This window comes from Hippopotamus amphibius, chromosome 5 (assembly GCF_030028045.1).
Source record: "Hippopotamus amphibius kiboko isolate mHipAmp2 chromosome 5, mHipAmp2.hap2, whole genome shotgun sequence".
Lineage (NCBI taxonomy): Eukaryota > Metazoa > Chordata > Mammalia > Artiodactyla > Hippopotamidae > Hippopotamus > Hippopotamus amphibius.
In genome coordinates, this window is record NC_080190.1 from 117325871 (window position 1) to 117353749 (window position 27879).

A 27879-nucleotide genomic window follows, 5' to 3' on the forward strand; every position below is an offset into this window, starting at 1 on the left:
CGATGGACTATTACTCAACTGTAAAAAGCAATGAAACTGGGACATGTGTAGAGACATGGATGGACCTAGAGACTGTCATACAGAGTGAAGTGAGTCAGAAAGAGAAAAACAAATATTGTATATTAACACATATATGTGGACTATAGAAAAATGGTACAAATCAACTGGTTTGCAAGGCAGAAACAGAGACACAGATGTAGAGAACAAACATATGGACACCAAGTGGGGAAAGCAGGGAGGGTTGGGGGGGAACGAATTGGGAGACTGGGATACCAAATTGTACACTCTAAATATATGCAGTTTATTGTAAAAAATAATAAAAAGTTAAAAAAAATAAAGTCTATTTTGTCTATAAAAAAAAAAAAAAAAAAAAAAGCATGTGGTGCTGGTGAAGGGACAGAGATAAATGAAACAGAAGACCCAGAAATAGACCTACACAAATATGCCCAAATGATTTTCGACAAAAGTGCAAAAGCAATGCAATGACGGAAAGACAGACTTTTCAACAAATGGAGCAAGTGAACAAATAAATGAATTTCGACCTGTTTCATTTCTTATATAAAAATTAACTCAAAATGACTCACAGACTTAAATGTAAAATGTAAAATTATAAAACTTTTAGAAAAAAATAGGGAAAAAAATCTTCAGGATCTAAAGCTAGGCAAAGAGTCCTTAGACTTGACACCAAATTATAGAAAACGTTGATAAATCGGACATTATCAAGCATAATCAAAATTTAAAATTTTGCAGTGTGAAAGACCCTTTTAAAAGGAAGAAAAAGACAAGCTATAAACTTTGCCTCATATATGATAAAGGATTCATATTTGGAGTATATAAACTCAAAACTTGACAATTAAAAAATAAGCAATCCAATTAGAAAATAGGCAAAAGACATAATGAGACATTTTACCAAGGAGTATACAGATTGGAAAAAAAAGCACACAAAAACTGCCATTAGGGCAATTCAAATTAAAACTACAATGAGCTATCACTAGGCACCTATCAGAATGGCTAAAATTACACACATACACACATGGGGGGAGAGAGAGGGACTGACTTACCAGCCAATGCTGGGCAGGATGGGGAAAAACTGGATCACACACACACTGCTGGTGAGAATGCAAAACAATGAAGCTACTCTTGAAAACAATTAACAGTTTCTTTTAAAACTAGACAAGCAACTATGATATTACCCAGTAATTGCACTCTTGGCATTTATCCCAGAGAAATTAAAACTTATGTTCACTCAACAACCTGTACACGAATGTTTACAGCAGCTTTATCTGTGATAGCCAAAAACTGGAAACAATCCAGATATCCTTCAACGGGCAAATGGTTAAACAAACTAGTACATGCATACCATGGAAAACTACTCAGAAAAAAAGGAATTATGGAAACACACAACAATGCAAATGAATCTCCAGAGAATATGCTGAATGAAAAACCAATCCCAAATAGATACACACTGACTGTATGATTTCATTTACATAATGTTCTTAAGGTGATAAAATTACAGTTGACTCTTAAACAACATGGATTTTAACTGCAAGGGTCCACTTATATACAGATTTTTTTCAATAAATACGTACTACAGTACTACAAGATCCTCAATTAGTTGAGCCCAGGGATGTGGAACAGTAGCTATGGAGGGCTGACTGTAAAGTTACATGTGGATTTTCAACTACTTTGGGCAGGTCAGCAACCCAACCCCAACATTGTTCAAGCACCAGCTTTATAGAAATGGAGAACAGATTAGGGACTGCTGGGGGTTAAGAAGAGGAAAGTGGATGTGGCTATAAAAGGGCATCATGAGGGGTCTCTGTGGTGGTGGAAAGGTTGTGTTTCTTGACTATCAATTTCAGTACCCTGATTGTGATATCATACTATAGTTTTATAAGATATTACCATTGGGGGAAAGTGGGTCAATGGTACAAGGGATTTCTCTGGATTAATTCTTATAATTACATGTGAACCTATATCTATCTCAAAATTTTAAATGTATTGTAAAATGAATACCCAGGTCTCCATACTCCCGGGTTCCATTCTCTTTGGAACCAGGTGCTATTTCCTGCCTAGAGAATCAAAGGCAATTTCATCCCTGCTCTTCCTCTCTGCTGTGTATAATCCTTATCAACTGACCCTGACTCACTGCACCATGGAAACCAGAAGTATCAGCCTGTGGCTCTGGCTCTGTAGGTGCCTTTCTTCTTCAGCCAGCTTGACTCTCCCACGCCAGGCCCTGGGATGCTCCCCACTCCAGTTTAGCGAATGAGTCCATGAATGTGTTGGATACATAAAGCTCAGAAAACAGTGACACAGAAGCAAACTACCTGGCTTAACTGACTGGTGAGATGGACTTGATTGTTATCTTAAAAATTGCTCAAATGAATTCATTTTCTCAACATATAACTGCTGGCTGGTAGACATTTTTTAAATGCAAAATACACAAGATTGGGCTTCTAAAAAAAAAGATTGTGGGCTTCTATCTTTTAATTAAAAAATAATGTAATTATGTTGAAAAATATAGAGCTATCACTTTTGATTTCAATACTTGCCACCTCTCTTTTTTTCTCTAGTATTCATATTACAGATATTTCTATATCAAAAGTAAAATAAAGGAAACCAATGGAGGTATGCTCGGATTGCAAAATCTTTCTCTTGTTCAATGCTTCTTTATACCAGGTTAGCAGAACCATTGTTAATGTTGTATTTATAGTACGGTGGGGGTTTTTTGGTGGGAGGGGGAAGTAGGGGGAAACAACTGGTAGACTTACTATCAAAATGTGTACTGGACATGCCCCTTCACCATGAAACCAAAAGGAGCTTTAAGCAACGCTACCTTTTGGTAATAAAGTCTTCTTAAATTTGTCATGGGCCAAGAGGGATGATACAGACACTGAATTCATCAAATAAAGAAAACTAGAATAGATAAATAAGGAGAAGGCAACAGAGGTAAATATACAGAACTTGGAGCTTATCTTTCTGCAAAAATGAACAGATATTATTTGCAGAAGAGTAAGAGACAAATATGAGGGCAAACAGAGGGCAGGGAACATAGAAAATAGAAAGTAAAAAAACAAAGTAGAGATGAAACGGAACACTCACAAAGCTTAAAAGTAACAGACTTAAAAATTAAATTACAAAACAAAGGAAACTACCAAGTTAAACATACAGTTAAAAACAGTTTAGCAGTTCTTCAAAAAGTTAAACATAGCATTACCCATGCAACCCCAAAATTCCACTCCTGTGTACGTAAGCGAGAGAGATGAAAACATATATCCACACAGAAACACGTACATGTATGTTCATAGTAGCATTTTTCATAATGGCCAAAAAGTGGAAGCAGCTCAGATATCCATCAACTGATGGATAAACAAAATGCAGTATATTCATACAATGCAATAGTATTCAGCCATAATGAAGTACAATACAAGCTCCAACAAGGATGAACCTTAAAAACGTGTCAAGTGAAATATGCTAGACACAAAAGACCACATAATGTGTCTTTCCATTTACATGAAATGTCCAGAATAGGCAAATTCATAGAAACAGGAAGTAGATTAGTGGTTGCCAGAGGGTGAGGAGAGAGGGAAATTGAGCGTGACTACTAACAGGTAAAGTGTTTCTTTTGGGGGTGATGGAAAAGTTCTAGAATTAGGTAGTGATGACAATTGTATAACATTATGAATATACTAAACAGCTCAGTAGTTTTAGACTTTTAAATGAATTACACTCAATTTTAAAAAGGAATTGATTGAACTTGGTGTACCCCCCAACAAAATAATAAAATAATAAAAAAATAAAAATAAATAAAAAGGAATAAACTGTTGATACCTGCTACAACATTGATGAAACTTGACACATTGTGCTAACTGAAAGAAGCCGGACACAGAAGACCACATATTACACAGTTCCACTTGTATGCAATGTCCAAAACAGGCTAATTTACAGAGACAGAAAGTAGATTAGTGGTTGCCTATGGCTGGGGGAAAACGGGTTCAGGGAGTTGATACCTAAAGGATAAGAAATGTCTTTTGGGGATGATGAAAATATTCTAAAATTATATAGTAGTCATGGTTGCATAACTCTGTGAGTATACTAAAAGCACTGAATTGTACTCTTTAAAAAGATGAACTATAGTGTGTGTGAATTATGTCCCAATAAAGCTTTTTTTAAATTAGTGTTAAATAGGATTCCCTAGAAAATTTTTATATTCGTCAGTCCAGCAACTTCTTGTTGGTCACTACATTTTCAGCACTTAGCATTCTGGAGGTCAGCAGAAGTATAAGCCATGGTCCCAGCACTCAAGGAGTCTACATTTTATCTGAGGAGAAACATTCATGTGCAGGACACAATAGTAAACAACATAAAACAGTGATCTTTGGGGATTAAATTATACTGACTATAGCAACTGAAGGAATTCTTGAGAATCAGAGAAATCTATGAGCCTTCAGAAGAAGACAAGGTTTGGGAAAAATCTGTGGGGAAGTGAGTCTCATTAGGCCTTGACTGAGGAATGGGAATTGTTCAGGGAGATATAAGTGTTCTAAAAAAAAAAAGACTAATGTTGAGAACATGGTGTAGATTAGTGAGATCAAAGCCTATAGTCTGTGTGAGTAGATTCTAGCGCAATATGAGACTGACTAAAAAATTATAGTTAGCCTTGGAAGCCAACAGAGTTTGGTCCAATAAAGAAAAATGAGAAAATTCTGATATGCATGAAAAGCATTTCCGTATTAAGAGAGTTTAAAGATGAAATGCAATGATATATGGACAAAAGGAAGTAGGAGCCCAGAGTGAGGGCAACAAACTAGAAGTGTTTAAGGCAAGAATCTACACGTGGACGGGGAGAGGGAGTGTAGGAATGGAAAGTAAAGAACGGGTATATATAGCTTAAATGAAGAAAAATCATTCATTCATTCATTCATTCAACCAAAGGCTTATTAAGCACTTTTTATGTGAAGGCAGGTTGATAAGTTCTGAAACAGTACAAGTACTATAATGTACATGACATCAACCCTTTTCTGAATTCTTCTACTACAATTCTACTGGAGAGATGAGACACCAACACAGAAGGCAACACAGATAAAGGAAGTCTTTAGGAATTGATGACTAGCTTGATATGGGGATGAAAGTGCAGAATGGGTCAAAGATGGTAAGATGCCCAAGAGAGTGATGGCATCATTGGAGCTGTAGGAGCATCAGCGAAGTGTTGGCAGTTTCATTAGTCTGAAGGGAAGAACTCAACACCACACTACATTAAGCAGGTTAAATGATTGATTTATTCAACAAGTAATTACTAAGTGCCTACCACACACCAGGCAAGGCACTGTGGACATTGGGAGGGAGACACAGGACCATCAAAAACTCTGCTCTCATGCACCTTGATTCTCATGGACCAACAGAAGGAAATACTCTCTGATGAGAGATTAAAGAGACTCAGTAAACAGCTGAATGAATGAATACCTGATTCACAGGCTTAATTTAGGCAACAGACATCCAAGGATAAATTCCAGTGATTCTACCCACCATAACAGAATTGTTTTCAAATACTTTTCTTGGCTGTATTACTTAACCTGGCAAGAGGCAGGAAAAGGGTAGAAGATTGCAACAGCTCACCACTGAAGTCCTGGCACAGGTTCCGGGGAGTCATGTTGATAGCTGGGGTAGGCAAGCAACTTTCAGCAGCAGCACATTTTTAACAATGTTTCATTTTTCATCTTTTTATTTTTTTAATTGTGGAAAGGCCACTTAATTCTGTGTTGCCAATGCAGATGGAATAGCATTTGCTTTGTTTCTCAGAATCATCTCCAATTGAATGAGGTAATTTGGGCTTTGTTCACTCTTTAGAGTTTAAAATTGTCAGCCTCCAGGGTTGAGTATCTTAAGCCATGGATGGTGCTGGCTGGCTCAGAGTTATGTATAAGACTTAATTTTTGCCTCAAATATTTCTGCATCGCTGGGGCAAATTTGACCAGAGTCTCTATTCACAGAATATTTAGAAAGTAACTCTCGGAAATCTGCATTTGATTTCCAAGTGAGTAAGACATTTCCGGCATAAAAGCAAAGGAGGAAGGTGTAAAGGAAAAGACTGATAGCCCTGACTTCATAAAATATATCAAAGGAGTATTTAAGGATGGGGGAACTGCCTGCAGCATGCTGCTATATCAAAAAAAATAAATAAAAGCCAGCATAGACCCACAGCAAAGGAAACCATAAACAAAATGAAAAGAAAACCCACAGGATGGGAGAAAATATTCGCAAACAAAGCAACCAACAAGGGTTTAATCTTCAAAATATACAAACAGCTTATGCAGATCAATATCAAAAAATATATCAAAAAAAAACCCAATCAAAAAAAAAAAATGGGCAGATCTAAATAGACATTTCTCCAAGGAAGACATACAGATAGCCAAGAGGCACACAAAAAGATGCTCAACATCACTAATTAGAAATGCAAATCAAAACTACAATGAGGTTATCACCTCACACTAGTCAGAATGACCATCATCAAAAAATCTACAAACAACGGATGCTGGAGAGGGTGTGGAGAAGAGGGAACCCTCCTACATAGTTGGTGGGAATTTACATTGAGGTTCATTAAAAAACTAAAAATAGAACTACCATATGATCCAATAATCCCACTCCTAGGCCTATATCCAGAGAAAACCATAATTTGAAAAGATACATGTCCCCCAGTGCTCATTGCAGCACTCTTTACAATAGCCAGGACATGGAAGCAACCTAAATGTCCATTGATGGAGGAATGGATAAAGAAGATGTGGTCCAAGATCAACTGGTTTGCAAGGCAGAAATAGAGACACAGATGAGAACAAACATATGGACACCAAGGTGGGAAAGCAAGGTGGGGGTGGATTGGGGTTGGATGAATTGGGAGATTGGGATTGCTATATATACATTACTAATAAGAAAAAATATATCAACTTGTACACTTTAAATATATGCAGTTTATTGCATGTAAATTATATCTCAATATAAGTTCTTAGAAAAAAGAAGATGTGGTACATATCTACAATGGAATATTACTCAGCCATAAAAAAGAATGAAATGCCATTTGCAATGACATGGATGGACTTAGAGATTGTCTGAGTGAGGTCACAGAAAGACAAATATCATATGATATCACTTATATGTGGAATCTTAAAAAACGGTACAAATGAACCTATTTACAAAACAGAAATAGACTCACAGATGTAGAAAACAAACTTACCGTTACCAAGGTGGAAGGGGGCAGGAGGGATGAATTGGGAGACTGGGATTGACACATACACACTACTACATATAAAATAGATAACTAATAAGAACCTACTAGGGACTTCCCTGGTGGCTCAGTGGTTGAGAATCCACCTGCCAGTGCAGGGGACACAGGTTCGATCCCTGATCTGGGAAGATCCCACATACCACGGAGGAACTAAGCCCACGTGCCGCCAACTACTGAAGCCTGCAAGCCTAGAGCGCATGCTCCCCAAGAAGAGAAGCCACGGCAGTGAGAAGCCCACGCACCGCAACGAAGAGTAGACCCCACTCAACCACAACTAGAGAAAGCCCGTGCACAGCAACACCCAATGCAGCCAAAACAAAAAAACCCAAAACAACTATAAAGCACAAGGAACTGTACTCAATACTCTGTAATAACCTATATGGGAATAGAGTGGATATATGTGTATATATAACTGACTCACTTTGCTGTGCAGCAGAAACTAACAACATTGTAAATCAACTATACACTAATAAAAAATTATTTTTAAAATTAAAAATTTTTTTAATTTTTAAAATTTATTACAACCTAAAAACAAACAACAACAAAAAGCCAGCATGGACATTATAATTTCCATGTTGTAAAATCTATATCTGAGATATACATTTTGATACATGAGAAATATTCTAAATGCTGAAAGAAATGATTTTTATTTTATTTTTTTGAATTTTCCATATTTTCTATATTAAACAGAACCCAATATGTCACGTTAAACAAATTTAACCCAGCCAAAACTGAATAGTTTTATTCTCAAACTAAACTCATTTATTCTTGGGTCATATATTTCTACAGGTATTTTAAAATCAATGGTTGAATTCTAGTTAACTCAGTGGCAGACCAAAGATAAAGCAGGGGTTTGTGCGAAGATGATCCATGGAAATACTGGGACAAGAATGCTTTGGAATGGAAAGTTCTTCCAGACTTTGAAGACGCATAATATACAGGTGGATCTAATTTGGTCCTGTTACAGAAAGGTAGCAGCACAAAAAAGAAAGAAAAAAAGAAAAAGCAAAGGAAAACCCCCTTAGTTTCCCAGGTGAACCACGGTACTCCTCTGCTGCTACACAATGTGAAACCTTACCTTCCAGGCCCAGCCTCCATTACAGGCTCCTAACCATCCACGCTCGGCACAAGGGATGGCTAATCCTGGTGCCAAAACCTGGCATGTGATTCAGGTGTTCTCTGTAGATAGTTCAAACAGCCAAAAACAGGAAGAGGAGACTTTTAGGAAAGGGAGTTATTTACTAAGAAACAGCTGATGATTCTGAGCAGGGAAAATGGTAATATATTTGCGAACTATGCGGGGTTGTGTGTCTAGGACAGAGCTCTAAGGAAGACTTGGGGTAGTGATTGTGGGGGATGACCAGGAACTGGGAAAGCTTTCCAGAATGGGAAGGCTCTCTCCCAGAATGCAAGAGCTTCCCCCAAAACACTCTTTGTCTCATTACGTCTTGCTGGAAATCAAAGGTAAAAACATAGTAAACACCCTCAAATGTAGGCGTGAAAAGTTTTGGTTAAGAAATATATCACTAAAAATAAAATAAGCCTTTTAAAGAAGAGAACTTAGATTGTATGTGTAAAATGTGCCAAAAGCCAGGGAATAAATAAGTAATTGAGAGGGTTATTAAGGCCAGATCAAACATCTAATGAGTTCAACTGAGTAAGCAAGTAAGTTTTTGTTCTTAATGGCATAACATAAAAAACAGTTCATTGTATAAAAATTATCTGCATTTTTTAAATTGTCTGACTTTGTTCACTACCATCTCAAGTAACTGCAGTATTTTATTTGTTTTCTGCCAGCCTTTTAGTACCTTTAACTCCTTAAATTCTCCCATCCTTCTCACCCTACTCAATCTTTTTAATCCTCTGCATCCTCCAACCAAGCTCTTTTTCCCTCTTTATTCAATTTATCATGTCTTGTACATAGCAGGGCCTATAGTTTGTTCACTTTAATTGAATTGAAAGCCATTGCATCCATCGTACTCCACTATTCAATATTAGAGAATGTTCTGGGCATTGTTTATACAGGCAGCCTGCACTTTTCCTGCACACAAGTGCAGGACTGTAAAAGTGACCATGCAATCAAAGCCATAAAAATCTATCTTGATAATCAATGGGGAAAATTATGTTTATTCTATGGCCTTTACATATTTTTTGTCAAGAGATTAAAAACTCTCTTACTCTGCTATAAATGTGTAAGGAAATGACCAAAATATAGTGAAACTAATATTTATTACACTGTAATTTAAAACAGTAGAAATATTGATAATTAAATGTCTTATTTGTTTAAAAAAACACTTTATCACAGGTAGTTTGGATAGTGCTTACCTCTCATTATATAACTTACAAAATGAAGTGAGCATCTTTTTTATGCTTTAGCAAATTGTCATACTCCTTTCTTAGTCTGGATCAGCTTCCAATATTTTTTTCCTTTGTGCTTTCAATGTCAAAAACTATTTACAAGAGTTCCTTTAATGTGAAATGATGACAGCATTTCTTCTGGAACATCCTCCTCCTTTCCGTTACAACCATTTTCCTCATTTATGTCAGCAAGTTTGTCTTCACTAGTTCCTCAGGCTGCATATCTAGAGTTGAATGGTGGCAGTGTCCACACCCCTGTGGTCAGCTATTTCTTCTATAACTCCATTTACGTTTGATTCAAAGTTCCCCTTTGCATTATCTGCATTATTGCTGCACTTTAAGCTTTGTTGGCCAGTTCTCTTACCATATCCATTTTTGTAAAATGCTACATTGGTTTATCACGGGAAGACAAGGGAGCAACACAGCTACACACTTTGCTGTCTGTGTATGAACTGAGTAACACATGCATAGTGACCAATCACACACCCACGGACTTTAAAAGAAGTGGCACAATTGGTCACAGATTTTGATGTGCAGCTATAATTTACATAGTGATTTGTAGAGTTAAGACCTAGCACTAGTAACAAATTTGGACTGTACTGGGAGGACTGATATTATTTAACTAAACCATGGTTACTGAAATTCATTCATATCAGAGCCATGCAAGGTGAGGACACCTATACTTTCCTTTTTGTATTGATAGGTAAAAGAGTCTTACATGGTAGATTTTAATAATGCCACCAAGTTGGTGGTGGCCTCTACTCTATTGACCCTGAGTAATTACAACCAACTATTGTTATTAGGCCATCTCAGTAAAAAAATTCTAGAAATGTGAAGTGGTTTTACTTAAGAAAAAAGTAGAGTGGACATGCAGCTAATACTATATTCTTCCTGGTGATACAAAACATTTCAAATATTTATCTATATCTCTTAATAGAAAATATAGATTAATAGATAACATTTTTTTTAATAGATAACATTTTTAATCATCACCTGCCCTGTCAGACTGGCCAGCCTCTGGGAGGTTCTAAGTATAAATTAACTAAGTTTTAAAATAACTAGATTCACACATGATTCTCCAGTTCTCCATCCTTCAATCACAGAGCCTTTTGCTCATGCCACTTTCAAACTTTTATTAAGTTACCATATTGTATTTAATGAGCTTCTCACAGTGTGACGTCAAATATCCTTATAGATTAAGCTCCCTTTTTTAAAATTTCCCTGGAAACTCTCTCCTGCTCTAATTAATTCTCTTAGTATTGAATTGTAAATACCTCCTTTGTGTCAAGATGCCCCCACTTTAGTGCTACAATTTTTTCTACCCTAAATAATTTCACTCCACTCCAGTCTAGGTGAGAACATTCTTCAGCTTGATTGGTGACTGTGCTGTTCCTTTGGCCTCAGCTATTATACACACACACACACGCATATATTTAACAATATGACAATTAATTCTCCCAGCGTGCACTTCACTGAATGTGTGGTTATTATTTTTATGTCTTCTGTAGTGATTCTAGCAGAAAAACAATGGAAAATGTAAAAGCTACCTTTTCAAAAGCCAACAACACTGATCCTCAGAAACAATGCCACATACCAGGTTGCCACAGGGGTCTAAGAAAGCAACACCCAACCAAATAAATCCAAAAACAATGAAAAGGAGGGGAATTCTTGGGCCTAACCTTATCATGCCACACAAAGACTTCCGTAATTGCAAGACTTTTCTTTGAATTTAACCAAAGTTTATTTGGTGAATTCTGGTATATGATGTGTATCTATTTATGGGGAAGCCAAAGTAGTCTTGGTAGGTGCAAAGTACCAAGTAGATTCATTCTCTGTCTTTCTTCATCAACTTCAGAAATCCATAACCTAATACCAAACATATTGTCCTAGCAAAAGATTATACTCAAAACTTCCTCTATCTTTTAACATAAAATCAAAATCCATTTCAGCATAGTATTTTTACACAAATTGATGAAGCTGAGTGTAGTACCTACAGACTGCCACACTGAGGCGTGTGGTGCATTGCTTTGTGACTGGCTTTCAGATGGTGACTGCTTAAATCCTCCTTGTAAGCAACAATAGTATTCAAGAAATTGACCCTGAAAGCCCAGGTGGAACTTGATTAGTAGGCATCTCCTTTTCTGTGTGTGTGTGGGTGGTGGGAACTGATTGCTAAAAAGAGTCTATGTATTAGAAGGAAAGCACACCCCCACATTCTCCATGGTCATCATATGTTAGCATAATAGGAAATAGTCACATGATCATCTTTTTTCTAGAAACTCCATCTAAACCACAAAAGGGAAATCATCTACGTCCTCTTACTTAAAGCACTAAAGCAAGGAGGTCTCTGAATCGTCCTATTTAGCCCTGAATGGTCATCACACTGTGATCACTCTCACTTTGACCAGATGAAGAATGGCTGCGATTCTTAGAGAGTTATACAAATCACAAACATAGCATATGCAATACAATGACACCCTGTTTATTTGTCAGAGGAAGAACGTGTTCTGGCAAGTCTCGGAAATTAAATCCACTCCAGAATAGAATACTAGAGAACAGCTTCCTTAGTTAATATATTATTTGAAAATGAAGAACTTTAAAATGAAGCCATGTGATAAGAAAAAGTGATAAATTTAAAGAAATTGAGTTTTTAAACACAACTCAGTGATTAAGACAGCAGAGAGGCAAAATTTTTAGTAAGAATATAGATGATAAAAACTGTAATTAATAAGCTTAATCTAATAAACACATATAGAATCCATACCCAATAGAGATTGCATATTGTTTTCAAACACAATTGGAACATTTGCAAAAGTTGACTATGTACTAGGCCATAAAGCAAGGTTCAAGGGATACCAGAGAATCTATATCACATAGACCATATCCTCTGGCTGTAATACAGGTGTTAGAAATTACTTATGAAAATATGACTTAAAGAAAATTCAAATTTTATATTTTTAAAATATAAAAATATTTATAAATAATTCATGGTTTAAAGAAATCAAAGAAATGTTTCAATATTTACAACTGAATGGAAACAAAACTATTATATATGAAAAACATAAAATGTAGCTAATGTACTACTGAAAGGGAATTTATAGTTTTAAATAAACATATTAGAAAAGAATAAGGTCTCCAAATTGAGCTAAGCTTTCAACTCAAGAAATTAGAAAGAGTTAACAAAAGAAACAATAAAGAGCAGAAACCAATGAAACAGAAAGCAAAGATATATCTTCCCTATTATATCTTTGCTTTATATTTAATTAACTTCTGCTCTAGGCCTAGATGGTTTACTCCTCAAATAATAATAAAGTAATATAACCCTGATACCAAAGCAAGACAAGGATAAAATAAGGAAGGAAATTATAGGCCTATCGCAGAAATATAGATGTAAATATTAGAAATCTGAATCCAGCCAACATAATCAAAGTACATATCATACACAAATGGGCTTATACCAGGAATACAAGGATGATTTAATGATATAAATTTATTGAAATTGATAACTATATGATTATGTTAATACATGAAGAAAGATTATTTGCCAAAATTCAATATCCGTTAATGACAAAAAATAAACAACCTAATATAGAACAGAACATCTGCAATGTACTCAACCTTGGTTTCAAAATTAATGTAAATGGAGAAGAGTCAAAAATAGCCAAGATAGTTTTGAAGTGGAACAGCATGGGAGACATCCTACCAGACTCAACAGATTCTATGTGAACTATGGTGTGGTTTTGGTGAATGGATATAAACCAAAGTGCAGGGGCTTCCCTGACAGCACAGTGGTTAAGAATCCGTCTGCCAATGCAAGGAACATAGGTTAGATCCCTGCTCTGGGAAGGTCCCACATGCAGCAGAGCAGCTAAGCCGGTGTGCCATAACTACTGAGCCTGCACTCTAGAGCCCACAAGGCACAACTGTTGAGCCCATGTGCCATAGCTACTAAAGCCCATGTGCCTAGAGCCCGTGCTCTGCAATGAGAAGCCATCACAACGAGAAGCCAGTGCACCATAAAGAGTAGCCCCTGCTCCCCACAACTGGGGAAAGCCCATTTACAGCAACGAAGACCCAACACAGCCAATAAATAAGCAAATAAAAAAACAAATTTATTAAATAAAAAACAAAAAAACAAAGTGCATTAGAGAATTCCACCCTTGAAAGACAACTTGATGCTCGACAGAGGTAGCATACTAACTCACCGGGGAAAAGACGACCCATCCAAATGAATGCAGTGGTGCAACTGGTCTTCCACAATGGAAAAGTAAATTCATTAATAAATCCCAACTGCACATAGTGAAAAAAATCATTTCTGGGAGGTTTAAGGCCTACATTTAAAAAGAAACTTTAAAAAAGCTTTTTGAAGAAAATACAAGATAGTAGCTTTATGATCTTAAGGCAGAGATGGGTTCTGAAATAAAACATCCATTTAATGGTGATAAAATTAAAAACATATATAACAAGGACATGATGAAAATAGGAAGCAATAAGCTGCCAGAAAGGAAGATGTTCGTATAACCAAAGGATTAATATTCAGAATACAAGAATGAGAGTTTAATAGAAAAAATGGGCAAAAATCTGAGTGAGCAATTTATAGAATGGCCTGTTATTATATAAAAGCTGTTAATATAAATTGCAATCATGGAAATATGACGCAAAACAACAAAACACAATTTAATATCCATTAATTCTTTTTTTAATCGAAAGCTTAATGAAACCAAGGGTTGGTAACATTGTAGAACAATGGGAACTCTCATTCACTGCAGATGAAAATATTTACTGATTTAGAGAGAAAATGGCAACATTTAGTAAAGTGGGAGGTGTGGAAACCCATGACCCAGCAAATTATTCCTAGATATATATCACAAAGAAACTGTCACACATGTCTAGGAAAAATGGGCAAGAATGTTGACTGCAATCTTTTAACAATGAAATATCAGAAGCAACCTGTCCATCAACAAAATAAGGGTTAGATATATTGTGCATTTACCATTAATGGAATACATAACAGTTAAAATGAATAAATCACCAACTTAATGTGTCAAAAACATAATATTAGAGAGAAAAGCAGAGTGAAGATTGGCACATCATGACCTCATTTGCATGAAATTTCAAAGCATACACATATTATATATTGTTCATGAATCCATACATATGTAGCAAAATAGAAAATCATGCATGGAAATGATAATATCAAATTTAGGATACTGACTAGTGGAGGGGAGGAAAATGGGATCTGAGAGTAATAAAAAGGGAGCTTTAGTTTTATCTATAATGTCTTGATTTTAATAGATATGATAACTATGGCAAGATATAGTTGGTAGGCACATGGATGTAATATTCTTCTCTGTATTTTTTCTATTTGCCTAAAATATATTGTGATTTTAAAAAGGAAGTTAGTGATACTCTCTCCAATACAAAAGTGTGGCAGTCAATTGCACTGGAGGAGGAGAAGGCAGGATGAGAACCACCCCATGCACGTCTCCAACATAGTCTGGTGCTTACGTGCTAACATGTACCACCTTTTCTGTGCTTGGAAAAGGTGAGGCTTCCCCAGTTTAGAGTGAGACAAATGCGCCATGAGCTCCAGTGCTAGGAGAGGAGGGAGAGAAATTACCATGACTTTTTCCTACCCCTTCATTCCTGCCTTGTTGCTCCCAATCCTTTTCCTTCCATCTCTCTTCCTCTCTAGAGCGGCATGGAAAGCCACAACCCCTTGACTTGAAAGGAGGAATGTTAGCTAATCATACAGCTCTGTCTCTGCCATCCCCACCAGGAGACTTCCTCCAAGTTTGGGACCTCCATTCATTAGAGGAAAACAAAATTCCAGGATATATACAATTTATCACATACCAAGAATTTTCCTCTAGTTTGAGGCATTGGACTTTTAATGGAAATTCAAGCATATGAAAGTCTACTGAAGCTATCTGGCCAATAAATTGAGTCTTAACAAAAAAAGAACTGTATGAACATTTTCAACTTGTGTTAATCTCATAGGTAGTTAAATTATATTTAATAAAATTGTATGTAACTTATTTCTGTGTTCTTGAATATATCCCTATATTTTCATTATTATTTCTAATATGGTGATAGTTTCTAATAATAAATGGTATTTTTGGACTGTTCTCTATGAACAGAATTCTCATCATGTAAATACAGAATGCTGCTTATGATGGGTTCAGAAATTCTACTTAACTGGATGAAAAAGAAAGTTGAAATTTTTATTAAATTTTCCAAAGCAGGATATATAATATATACATATATACATACATATGTGTGTGTGTATATATATATAATTTAAGAATCATTTTATTTTGAATTGTGTTTTAATGTGGCAAAAATTCAAACAATCCAAATGGGTATAAAATGAAAGGTAATCCTCTTTCCCATACATTGTCCCCCAGTTCCCCTTCCCAAAGGCAGCCATTGTTACAAATATTCTGTGTGTTTTTTTAAGGTACTTTACAAATAGACAAACATGCATCAAAAAGAACTTTCTCAAAAGTCCATTCCATAGGAATCGTATTTCAAAATGTTTGTATTCTTAACTTAGCACATTCAATGTTTTTCTATTTGAGGCCAAATAGTGCAGAATCTTCAGACTTGGGGTCAGACCCAATCACAAGAGGGAGATGTCAAAGGAGCCACAATAAAGGTGACATAATAAATAATTGTCCATTCAACTCTTTATAGAAAAGTCAGGAAAGAATAGAGTGTCCATGCAGTAAGTTCCAAGACTTGATCCTGCTACCAATTAGACATAAACAATTAAGTGACACATATGACCAGCCTGCGTTGTGATGTATCATGTAAGAATATCAAAATATTTATTTAGGTAATTATTTTGTCCACAATTGAATGGAATCTTAAAAAGAACTGATTATACAAAAGCACATCTAAATTGTTGCTTTCTTAATCATCCTAAAATTTAGCCAGATCTGAAATACTGCAAGAGGCTGCCCAATTAATCTGTTTTGCCACCTTTGCTAAAATGTTATCAGTAATAAATAGTTTGAGACAAAAGTTTCGCGAAAGAACATGTGATGTCAAAGAGTATAGTTCATATTAGCTTGTTACTTTTTAACCCAACACATCTGGTATTTCCTATGGATAGAGAAGAATTTCTCTTTTTTTTTTTTCCTAAATCTGTACTTGGGATCAGTTTGCAAGAAAAATGTCACCTTTGTCTTTTAGGCTCTTCTAACATATAACAGTGATACAACCATGAGAAAACTGATGAATCATCTGTATTTCTATATCATGCCTGTGTTTAACGTTGATGGATACCATTTTAGCTGGACCAATGTAAGTCACTTTGCCTATCCAACTGAAAAAATCATGCAAGACAGGAAGGAAGCTTGGTGGGCAGCCAGCCTAGTGCTTCCAGAGCTACAAGAGACTTCCACTCCCTCTCCCAGCATAGCAGCAATCTTTTTATTTTGTTTCTATATGTTTGGTTTTGCATAAGATTTCATGTAAATAAGGATTTCTCCTTCCAAATAAATTATGAAAAACCACTAGTCTAGCCCAGCTGACTCAATTTTGCCTGTGAAGAAATGAGGCCAAGAGAAGGTAAGAGAGAGGTTTGTGGCAGAGATTGGAGCATGTACCTGGGTCTCTGCTGCTAACCCTGTCCTCTTCCCACTTCCTGGATTTGTTTATTCCCGGGGGGGGGGGGGGGGGGACTCTCCCACCCCTCCTTGCTGTGATTCATTCACTGATTGAGCTACTATAAATGCATGGGAATAACCTCTTAAGTGTTTTTTCTGCACCTCTTAATTCCATCCAGGATCGATTTTGGAGGAAAACAAGGTCAAGGAACTCAAGGTTCCGCTGCCGTGGAGTAGATGCCAATCGAAACTGGAGGGTGAAATGGTGCAGTAAGTTGGGCATTAATTGGGATTTGGATCCAAAGATACCCATAGTTTTCACTCTCAAAATGACGAGCCCGTTAGGACTCCCATGTAAGACTGATGTCTTTGTGTATGTGAAAACCTCCTACGTTGTACATTGTAGCTGTAATTTGCAAAAGAAAATGAAAGCATTTTTATAAAAATACGAAAATATCAAGGATTTAAACCTGTCAACCTAATCCTGAAAATTGAAAATTTAAACACAGACGTAAAAGCAGAAAACTAAGGAATGTTTGTCATTCAGAAACTAAAACAGGAACTGTGGTTTGTGGTATAAATCCAGTGAAATGTATTCATCCTCTCACTGAGAGTAACACTGATCCTGCCTTCATCTGTCTACGATGATCAGAGCTGCCAAATCCTTGTCTAGAATCTACCAACCTGCCAATCATACGCTGATGGGCCACTGGCACGGTGAATATATTTTCACGGCATTCCATGTTTCATGATACTTACCTTTCAAGTAAGGAGAAGATGTCATTTTAAGAAAGGGAACTCTTGTGGCAAAATAAAGAAGCAGGTAGGTAGCAAAAGAGAAAGAAAGAAACAGAAAATTAGCCATAGCTAGTATAGAAGAGGCAAAATTTTACCTCTACCCATCTTGGGTTTTCAGCTGGGGCTCTTAAACAAAAAGACAGATTAACAAGAGAAAAATGGTTTATTAATGTGCACTGCACATGTCACCTCATGGAAAGTAATTCAAAGTGGCAACGTAGAACTCCAGCTTATACAGTGTCTTCAACAGAGAGCAACAAACTTGTAGAGAAACATAGGACAAAGGAATACAGTTTTAGGCTTCCAAGGGCAGCCAGCTGTGGGAAGGTAAATGTATGAGAGGAAACTAATGCAGGAAGGCTTGTTTGCCGATTCCTGTGATCCTGTCTCTGGGCTAAGACTCTGTCTCCAGTAGGAGAATTTACGTCCTGGTTTTAGGCAGAAAAGGGGAGGGTGGAGGGAGCTTTTCCTGCATTTGCTGCTGCTTAATTGCCTTAAATGGCTCAAAATAATTTTTTACGTCAAAGAGGCATATTTGGGGGTGACATATTCTGGTTTCCTTTGCTAGTATCATACTTGGCAACAGCAGAGAGGGAAAGGAGAAGTATTAGCCACAGGCAGTTGTAAGGCGCTGCCCTTTCTCAGAGTCCTTCCTTAGCGCCCTCAAAGTATAGACCATTGTGTAACAGAAAGTCTTGTGTGAAAGCCATCACAAAATCCCTCCTTCCAAGATGCTTGGGTTCTGTACTAGATGCCATTCTTCCCATCCCCATCAGTGTCAGGCAGAATAACTGGGCGTGGCTGAGACTCCTCCCAGAGGCAACCTCCTTAATCAATTAGAATTGGCAAATCAGAATATGGTAGAGCAGAAAGAATATGGTTCTAGAATATGACAGATACAGTTTCACTCTACCATCATTAGCTCAATGATCTAGCTGATTTTCTTCAATCTACCAAATTAATCATACCCATCTCATAGGGTTCTTACAGGAATTAAAGGGCTTTACATATGTTTAATGCCTGATTCAGTCCTAGCTCCAAATAGGGGTCTACATCTCAGTGATCCTAACCCTTCTCCTCCACCTTCCAGAACAGTCAGTTCACCTCTGAGCCTCAAGTCAGTTGTTGGTGAAACTCCCTCTTTCCTTCAGGAGAGTGTTGTGAGGTTGAGCCAAGAGGTAAGCTTCGAAGTGCCTGCAATTATGAGAGAGACTAGAAAGTGATCTCATTGATGGCTGTTTAGATTTAGAAATTTTTTTCTTCAGCCTGGACTGAGACAGCAAGCTTGTTCGTATTAACTCCCTGAGACCACTAATTTTTAAAAAATTCTCCTTTTTGCATCTCTTGGATGGGCCCATTTTGCATGCTCATAACTATGTGTGCCGTTTCTCTAGCTGGCCGGTACCCACATCCATGGGTGTGTCATGGGCATGATGCCCACAGTCACCTGAGTGAGTGCCAGGAATGATAACTGAGCTGAGTTACACTAGCAGGCCTGCCAGCTCTGCTGGTGTAAAGCTAGACTCTTGTTTATATCTGGTTACAAAGAAATGACTTGCTTCCCTCTGTTCTTCTTCTCTTCCCCAGCCTGTTTCCTTCATACATATACCTTCTTTGATTCTTCAGTTTCAAACTGCTGTCTCAATGGGAATTTCTTTGATTCTCTCCCTTTTTGAATCATTCTGATTTTTCCTGTGAGTCAGCATTCATGATGTACAGGGGATTTTATCAAATGTCAGTTGCAAAATGACCTTGGTAGACCGTTGTAAATGATGTAGGAATGCAGACTGCCTGGCTGGGCCCATCTCCTCCCCCACCCCACCCCCTCTAAGGTCTCCTGAGTGGATTCAGGTGATCTGACAGGCAGGCAGCTGTGGGCTTCCTCCCTCACAGCATCAAATCCATCTCCCCACAGCTATTTGCCTGGTCAAGGGGACAGTGAACCTCACTGAGGGAACCACTCTTAGATCAAGGGTATTGAAGTAAATGAAATCCCTAAGTGAACCTCCAAGCAAACATCCATAATGTAATTGATAAAGAAATGCCCAGGACCACTGAAAACACTATAGAATCAACATAGAAACTTTCGTTTTTGTCAGTTCATTCTCTGAACACTGAAAACACTATAGAATCAACATAGAAACTTTCGTTTTTGTCAGTTCATTCTCTGAAATTAGTGAATCTCAAACTTAGAGACCATGAAACCGCTTTTTATTATGAAAAAACCTGGGGGCTTGCACTAAGCTTGAAGGTTTAGTGCCTTCAATGTGGAGTAGACAGACAGCTTAGAGCATGTACCTGGTAACAGGAACACCTTTCTAATACTTCAGAGCTCCCCCCAGGGGCTTTCAGGCCATGAAATACATATCATTGCTCTGAAAGTCCAGCAGAGAGACTCAACAAGTCAAGAGTAGTGGTAGGAACCGAGAATAAATAGATAAATGTCATTCATTCATTTGCCAAAGCTAATTGAGCACATGCTCTCTGCTAGACACTGTTTTTTTTCTGCTTCCTCTATGCACTCTTTTTAGAGCACATATTTTTCCAAATTGGAATAAATCCAGGAAAAAAGCAAATGGTTTGGATGACATTCATACTAAGCTTTAATCCATGAATAATTCAAGTGCTGCCTAAACGTAAATTACTATTAGGACAACCTACACATGGGAGAACATGCTTGAAAATCATATATCTGATAAGGGACTCAGAATATTAAAAGAACTCTTACAACTCAACAATAAAAAGAGAACCCAGTTTTAAATGCACAAGTTATTTGAACAGATATTTCTCCAAAGAAGATATACAAATGGGAAAAAGCACACAAAAAGACACTCAATGTTATTAGCCATTAGGAAAATGCACATCAAGGTACCACTTCACACCCACTAAGACAGCTATAATAAAAAAGACAATAGCAAGTGTGAGGCTGTAGAAAAATTGGAAAACTCATATTTGCTGGTGGGAATGTAAAATGACATGGCCACTTTAGAAAAATGTTTAATAGTTCCTCAAAAGTTAAATAGAGAGTTACCACATGACCTTGCAACTCTACTCCTAGGTATATACTCACAAGAATGAAAACGTGTCCATACAATACTTGTACATGGACGTTTATAGCAGCATTATTCATAATCACCAAAAAGTATAAAAAACCCAAATGGCTATCAACTGATGAACAGATAAAATATGGTATATCCATACAATAGAATATTATTTGGCCATAAAAAAGAATTAAGTACTGATATATGCTGCAACATGGATGAACTTTGAAACTATTATGCTAAATGAAATGTCATCACAAAATAATATTGTATGATTCCATTTATATAAAATGTCCAGAATAGGCAAATCCATAGAGACAGAGAGTAGATTAGTGGTTGCCAAGGGTGGGGGAGAGGGGATAGTGACTGCTTATGGGTAAGGGGTTTCTTTAGGGAATGATAAAGTGTTTTTTAATTAGATAATGGTGATGATCAGAATATACTAAAATTCATTTAATTGTACACTTCAAAAGAGTGAATTTTATATGATATAATTATAGCTCAATAAAACTGCTATAAAGAATTTTAATTACCATTTAGGACCAAATTAGGCACTTACTAAAATATAACAACTCTTTTTAGAACACTCGATTACCTAATATTGTAAGTTACATGTAATATGGAGAAAACCATATTTTTTTAGGAGCCCAATCACATATGCCCCTCTCCACATATGCCCTTTTCCTCCCAACACCCCCTCACTCTATCAAAATAAAAGAGGTCTGTTTCAGTTGGGCAAGTATTTTGATCGATCACCTGAGATGAAAAGAGAAACTACTACCTGGTGATTGTTTCCAGCCAATGCCTGTGAAAGTAGAAGAGAAGGTCACTGGCCTGCTTTCTAAGAGGAGAGTTCCTCCAGCTTTAGTTTTTAGAGAGGTATCCTAGCTGAGAACCTGGGCTGAACTGCTCTAAAGATACAGGGAATTTCAGAGAACTGGGGGCAAGGAGAGGGAAAGAAAAGAGAGGTAATGTTGCTAGGATATCTGGAAAGGGATTTGGAATTCCACAATGTCTAATGAGGATTTTAATTAAATTTTGCTGTGAAGTACGTAAATTCTCTTCAGTATGCATTCTATAACCCCCACCACTGCTCATATTCAGTACAAGCTGCTTTGCTGACTAAGGCTTTGTGGAATTGGGTCTGCTACTTGGGGCTCTGAGGAGGTGCTAAGTGTGGCTTCCAGGTAAGCTCGGGGAGAGAACTATTCCCCATCCAGAGTTTCCAGAGGCATGAGGCTCACAATAGGAGTGAGAGTGAATTTACATCATCAGAGATTTACAGACAAGAGCTGGGTAACTTTGGGCTCAGAGTGATGAATTAAACATCAACTGCATGGTCAAACTGGACCCTTAAGGTCCTGCCACCTCTGTTAAGGGTGATTCTAACATGTTACGCATAAATCCAATTTTAAATTCAAACAAATGTATTGAGCACCTTCATTCTTTCCAGGATAGAAGATCACAGGGCTAAGCTGCAAATCCTTCTAAGACTTTAATACGAAAACTGTCATTTTCTTCTCTCGTGATTCAAACACATATTTTCAAGCTAATCCGCCACTAAAAAAGAGCTATTTTATTTTATCTTTTGTAAAATCACTTTTAAATCCAATTTTTCCTAACCTGGATACTGATTATATGGAAAACTCACTTTATCTCCTTGTTGTATATTTCATGTTCCTTATGCAAGACACACCCAAATGCTTTTTAAAATGAGCTTTTTGTAGCCACAGATTAAATAATGTTTGGTATTGATCGCATGGGTGTATGTGTACACCAAATGATATATTGTTTTATTTCTCTGATCATTCTTCTGGGTAAATACGTAAGAATTTGCATGTGAATAACTATATTTTTAATATCTATTCCAACATCATGAGCAATTATTTTTGTTGAAGCTTTTGAAAATGATGTTACAAAGTTTAAAAACCTTTTCTAAATGGCTCATCTTCAAAAATCACTGAAGTAAGTAGCATATAAAAATGATATTTTTGAATTGAGGCATGATGGACCTGACAAACTCCCTTGGCTCCTGGGACACTGAGCTACTGATTTTTCATTTGGCACTGACTTCTAAGTCCAATAATTTTATCATACCTGTTTCAGCAGGTAACCCTCCCACGCTGCTAAATCTTGAGAAGACCTCTGGTCTTATGCTGGGCATATGAGTAAGGAGTTTAAAGCTTTTATGAATTCTTGTTCCCTTATGCTGGTTGCTCTTCAGCATTATTGGATTTCTGAGTTCACCAAAAACAAACTACATCTCTCTGATCATTTTCCTCCAGCTATATCATTTGCATTTGACAAGTCATGTGATTTTTTTTTTTATTTTCATAAATTTTCCTGCATATCTGCCTGCTCTGAATTCCTTGGTCCTTGTCACTGTCTTTAACATCGCAGGAGCATTATTGCATTACTATCTTCATTCTGGGCCGCTAATGTTGTTTATTGTCCTTGTTCTCTGATTCCCATTCCCTTTCAATCTATATGCTTCAAAATTCCTCTTGAAGTAACTTTTCTATTACTAAAGCAATCTCTTTTGAATGCTATTCTTACATGAAGAGATAGGAAAACAATGATATTCTTTTTATCTACCACTTTTTATAATTGTTTGAAAAGCTGTGATGTGCTGAACAATGACATGAAACACATGGGTAGTCACCTTGCCTTCACACTGTCTTCTAGAATGGCATTTCCCAAACTACACAAAGCACACAAAACCACAACATTCCCCAAGCCACATAAAATCCTAGTGAACTGTAGAAAACCCTAGTGGTCCAGGAGACTTTATTAGGTGCCCCCTGCAATAACTATCTTAGTCTATTCAGGCTGCTATAACTAAATATAGTGGACCCTTGAACAACATGGCGGGGTGGGGGGGTTATGGGTGCCTCCGCACAGCTGAAAGTCCAAGTGTAACACATCGTCTGCCCTCTGTATCTGTGGATCCTCCAAATTGGAGGCTCTGCATCGGAGGACTCAACCAACCAGGGATCATGTGGTGCTATATTATTTATTGTTGGAAAAAATCCACATATAAGTGAATCCATGCAGTTCAAAACCTGTGTTGCTCAAGGGTCAGCTATACCAGAGTCTGAGTGGCTTATAAAAAACAAACTTTTATTTCTCACAGTTCTGAAGGCTGGGAAGTGCAGGATTGCAGTGCCAGCAGATTCAGTGTTTGGTGAGGGCTTCCTGGTTCATAGGTAACACCTTCTCACTGTGTCCTCACTTGGTGAAAGGGGCTAGGGAGCTCTCTGGGGTATCTTTGAAAAGGTCACTAATCCCATTCATGAGGGCTCCACCCTCATTACCTAATTACCTCCCGAAGGCCCCACCTCCCAACACCATCACATTGGGCATTAGGATTTCAACATATGAATTTGGCGGGGGCCACAAACATTTAAATCATAGCAATAATTTTTAAGTTGTAAGAAAAAAAAATTTTTTTCACAACCTAAGGAAAAAAACCAAATACATTTTATATAGTTGTCATCTCAGAGGTTATCAGATGAGTGACTAAATTCATTCATTAATTTATGCAACTACTATTTTCTGAGCTGGTTAGCGGGAAAACAGCAATAAACAAAACAAAGTCATTGTCATACATGCTATGAAGAAAAACATAATGCCAAGAAAGTAATAGAGAGTGATGTGGTGGGGGTGGGTTAGCTGTTTTAGGTGACAGGGAAGAGGGTCTCATAAGCAGAGACTTGAGATTGAAGGAGGTCTGAGGAAAGAGCAGGTAGAAGTAACAATAATGTAAAGGATATGAGTTGGGAGCATCTATTAGTATGTTTTAAGAAAGAGGAAGGAGGACTTCCCTGGTGGTGCAGTGGTTAAGAATCCACTTGCCAATGCAGGGGACATGGGTTCGAGCCCTGGTCCAGGAAGATCCCACGTGCCACGGAGCAACGAAGCCCATGCACCACAACTACTAAGCCTGTGCTCTAGAGCCCACAAGCTACAACTATTGAGCCCATGTGCTGCCACTACTGAAGCCCACATGCCTAGAGCCTGCGCATCACGACAAGAGAAGCCACCGCAATGAGAAGCCTGCACACCACAATGAAGAGTAGCCCCCGCTTGCCGCAAATAGAGAAAGCCCACATGCAGCAACAAAGACCCAACTCAGCCAGGGAGGGAGGGAGGGAGGCAGGCAGGGAGGCAGGCAGGCTGCACGGCTGGAACTGACTGAAAGAGGAGTGAGGGGTAGGAGATGAAGTCAGAGAAGCAGCCAGAGGAAAGATAATATAGCATCTTAGGATCCAGCATCCTAAGTCCAGCATCTTAGGAAGGACTTCAGATTTTGCTCCCAACGGGCTGGGAAATCACTGGAGAGTATAGAACTGAGAAGTGTAATGACCTAATGAACTTTTTAAGATAATTACTCTGGCTACTCTGTACCAAATGGATTGTTGAGGGCAGATATTTGGATTCAAATTATACTTTCCCGTTTGAAAGCACTGATTTCACAATATAATAAAAAGTCTAACCTAAGACTATTATTCACATCTTTATACAACCATGGCATATACCACAAAGAATTCTAAATGTTAATGCATCTTTATTATATGAAGAACTGTTTGTTTTTTTTAAAAGGAACCAAAGAGAAACAATCATGTGAGAAAAATATATATTTGCAGTAAATAAAGCATAGAAAGTCTTACTATCATTTTTATGTAAATACTTCAGATTCAAACATTATATAATAAAAATAATTTTAAGAGTCCATATAAAATGTAAAGAAAAACTCTAAGACTCTAGAGGCTGAAATTTTAAAAACAGTCATAATTCATGAAAATAAAGCAATACGATAAAATGGGCAACCTCCTAATAATCAAAGAACAATATTAAAATAAGACAAGATAACATTTCATGTTAAAATATTCCCAAAAATGTTTAATGTGATAACCTAAGCTGGAAGCAATAGTAAAATTGGGAGAACATGTACCTCTGGGGACATTAGAAAGCAGTATGACCACACATCAAAAATGCCCTTCATTCAAAAAAAATAAAAAGGTACCACCTGCATTCTATTTGCCACATTAGATTAGAGACAAATCCAATAGTTTCCCTGTCCTCATGATGTTTAAAAATCATTGAGGTTGGAGTAAGTGAAAAGAAGGATGAGAAAGGAGAAAGAGGGAAAGGAAGGGAAAGGAAAAAAGGAATAGAATGTTATAGAAGGGTGAGAAAGGAGAAAGAAGGAAGGGGAAAAAAAGGAACAATGTTATAGATACTATGTAGAAATACACGTGGTATAGAGAGATATACATATATAGACAGTCCCCAACTTATGATTCAACTTATAATTTTTCAAGATTATGATGGTGCAAAAGTAATATGCACTCAGTAGAAGATGTACTTCAAATGTTGAATTTTGATCATTTCGCAGGCCAGTGATATGGGGTACAACGCTCTCCCGTGATGCTGGGCAGTGGCAGTGAGTCGGTCAGCTGCACAATAACTGATACACTTGCAACCATTTTATACCCAGAAGACCATCCAGTTTTTCACTTTCAGTACAGTATTCAATAAATTACAAGAGATCTTCAGCACTTATTATAAATTAGGCTTTGTGTTAGATGTTTTTACCCAACTGTAGATAAAAGTTCTGAGCACATTCAAGGTAGGCTAGGCTACATAAGCTATGATGCCCTGTAGTTTAAGTGTATTATTTGCATTTTCAACTTAATATTTTCAACTTAATATTTTCAACTTAATATTTTCAACTTAATATTTTCAACTTAATATTTTCAACTTAATATTTTCAACTTAATATTTTCAACTTATGATGGGTTTATCTGGACATAACCCTGTTGAAATCCGGGAAGATTTGTATAGACTTGGTACAATGGGGCTATAAAGGAAAAAGGAACCAGTTCTACTTGATAAAGTCAGAAAAGTCTTCACAGAAGAGATAAAAGCAGACTTGAATATTAAAAATATATCTGTCATCAGGTAGACTGAACTGTGGGGCAGAAGGTAAACAGAGTAAGGATTGAGAGTCACGAGGGCACTCCAGGTAGGGGAAACAGGTATGTTCTTGAGGAGAATATGCAGCACGAAACAGACTGGGGTGTGAGGATGGCGGGCGGCCCTGCGTGGCTGGGACACAGGACAGCTAGAAAGACTGGTGAGAGATGAGGCAGGAGGAGGGCCCAGGGTACAGTTCATGAAGGACAGGCTGAGATTTCGTGCTGTGCCGGCCTCTCTGGATTTTATTCTAGAAGCCGTGCCTTTCAGACTGAACTGGGGTTACATGTACCTGGAGGCACGTCCCAGAGAAAGTCACAGAAAGCCATAGCACACCTTCAGGACACATCAATTTCATTTGAAGATTTCAGAACGAGAATTATTATTTTATGTTAGAACAAACACAAATACATAATTGAGTAGACTGGACAATTCAAATGAGTTTTTTTTGTAAATTTATTTACTTATTGGCTGTGTTGGGTCTTCATTGCTGCACAAGGGCTTTCTTGCTGTACAAGTTGCGGCGATTGGGGGTTGCTCTTCATTGCAGTGCACGGGCTCCTCCTTGCGGTGGCTTCTCTTGTTGTGGAGCACAGGCTCTAGGCACACGAGGGCTTCCGTAGTTGTGGCACACGGGCTCAATAGTTGCAGCTCATGGGCTCTAGAGCGCAGGCTCAATAGTTGCGGCACACAGGCTTTGTTGCTCCGTGGCATGTGAGATCTTCCTGGAGCAGGGATCAAACCGGTGTCCCCTGCATTGGCAGGCAGATTCTTAACCACTGCACCACCTAGGAAGTCCTCACATGAA

The 27879-nt window shown here is 37.4% G+C and overlaps 2 protein-coding genes across 2 annotated transcripts in view; both read left to right on the top strand.

Annotated features, from left to right (window-relative positions):
- Positions 1 to 17634, top strand: part of CPA6 (carboxypeptidase A6) — a 223535-nt gene extending 205901 nt beyond the window's left edge. Inside the window, 3 exon segments of the mRNA XM_057735899.1 lie at positions 16838 to 16948; positions 17433 to 17597; positions 17599 to 17634. Coding sequence (XP_057591882.1) covers positions 16838 to 16948; positions 17433 to 17597; positions 17599 to 17634 — 312 coding nt within the window.
- Positions 17424 to 27879, top strand: part of LOC130853668 (carboxypeptidase A6) — a 37067-nt gene continuing 26611 nt past the window's right edge. Inside the window, exon 1 of the mRNA XM_057735901.1 lies at positions 17424 to 17523. The gene's annotated coding sequence lies outside the window, so the exon portion shown is untranslated. The remainder of the gene's footprint in view (positions 17524 to 27879) is intronic.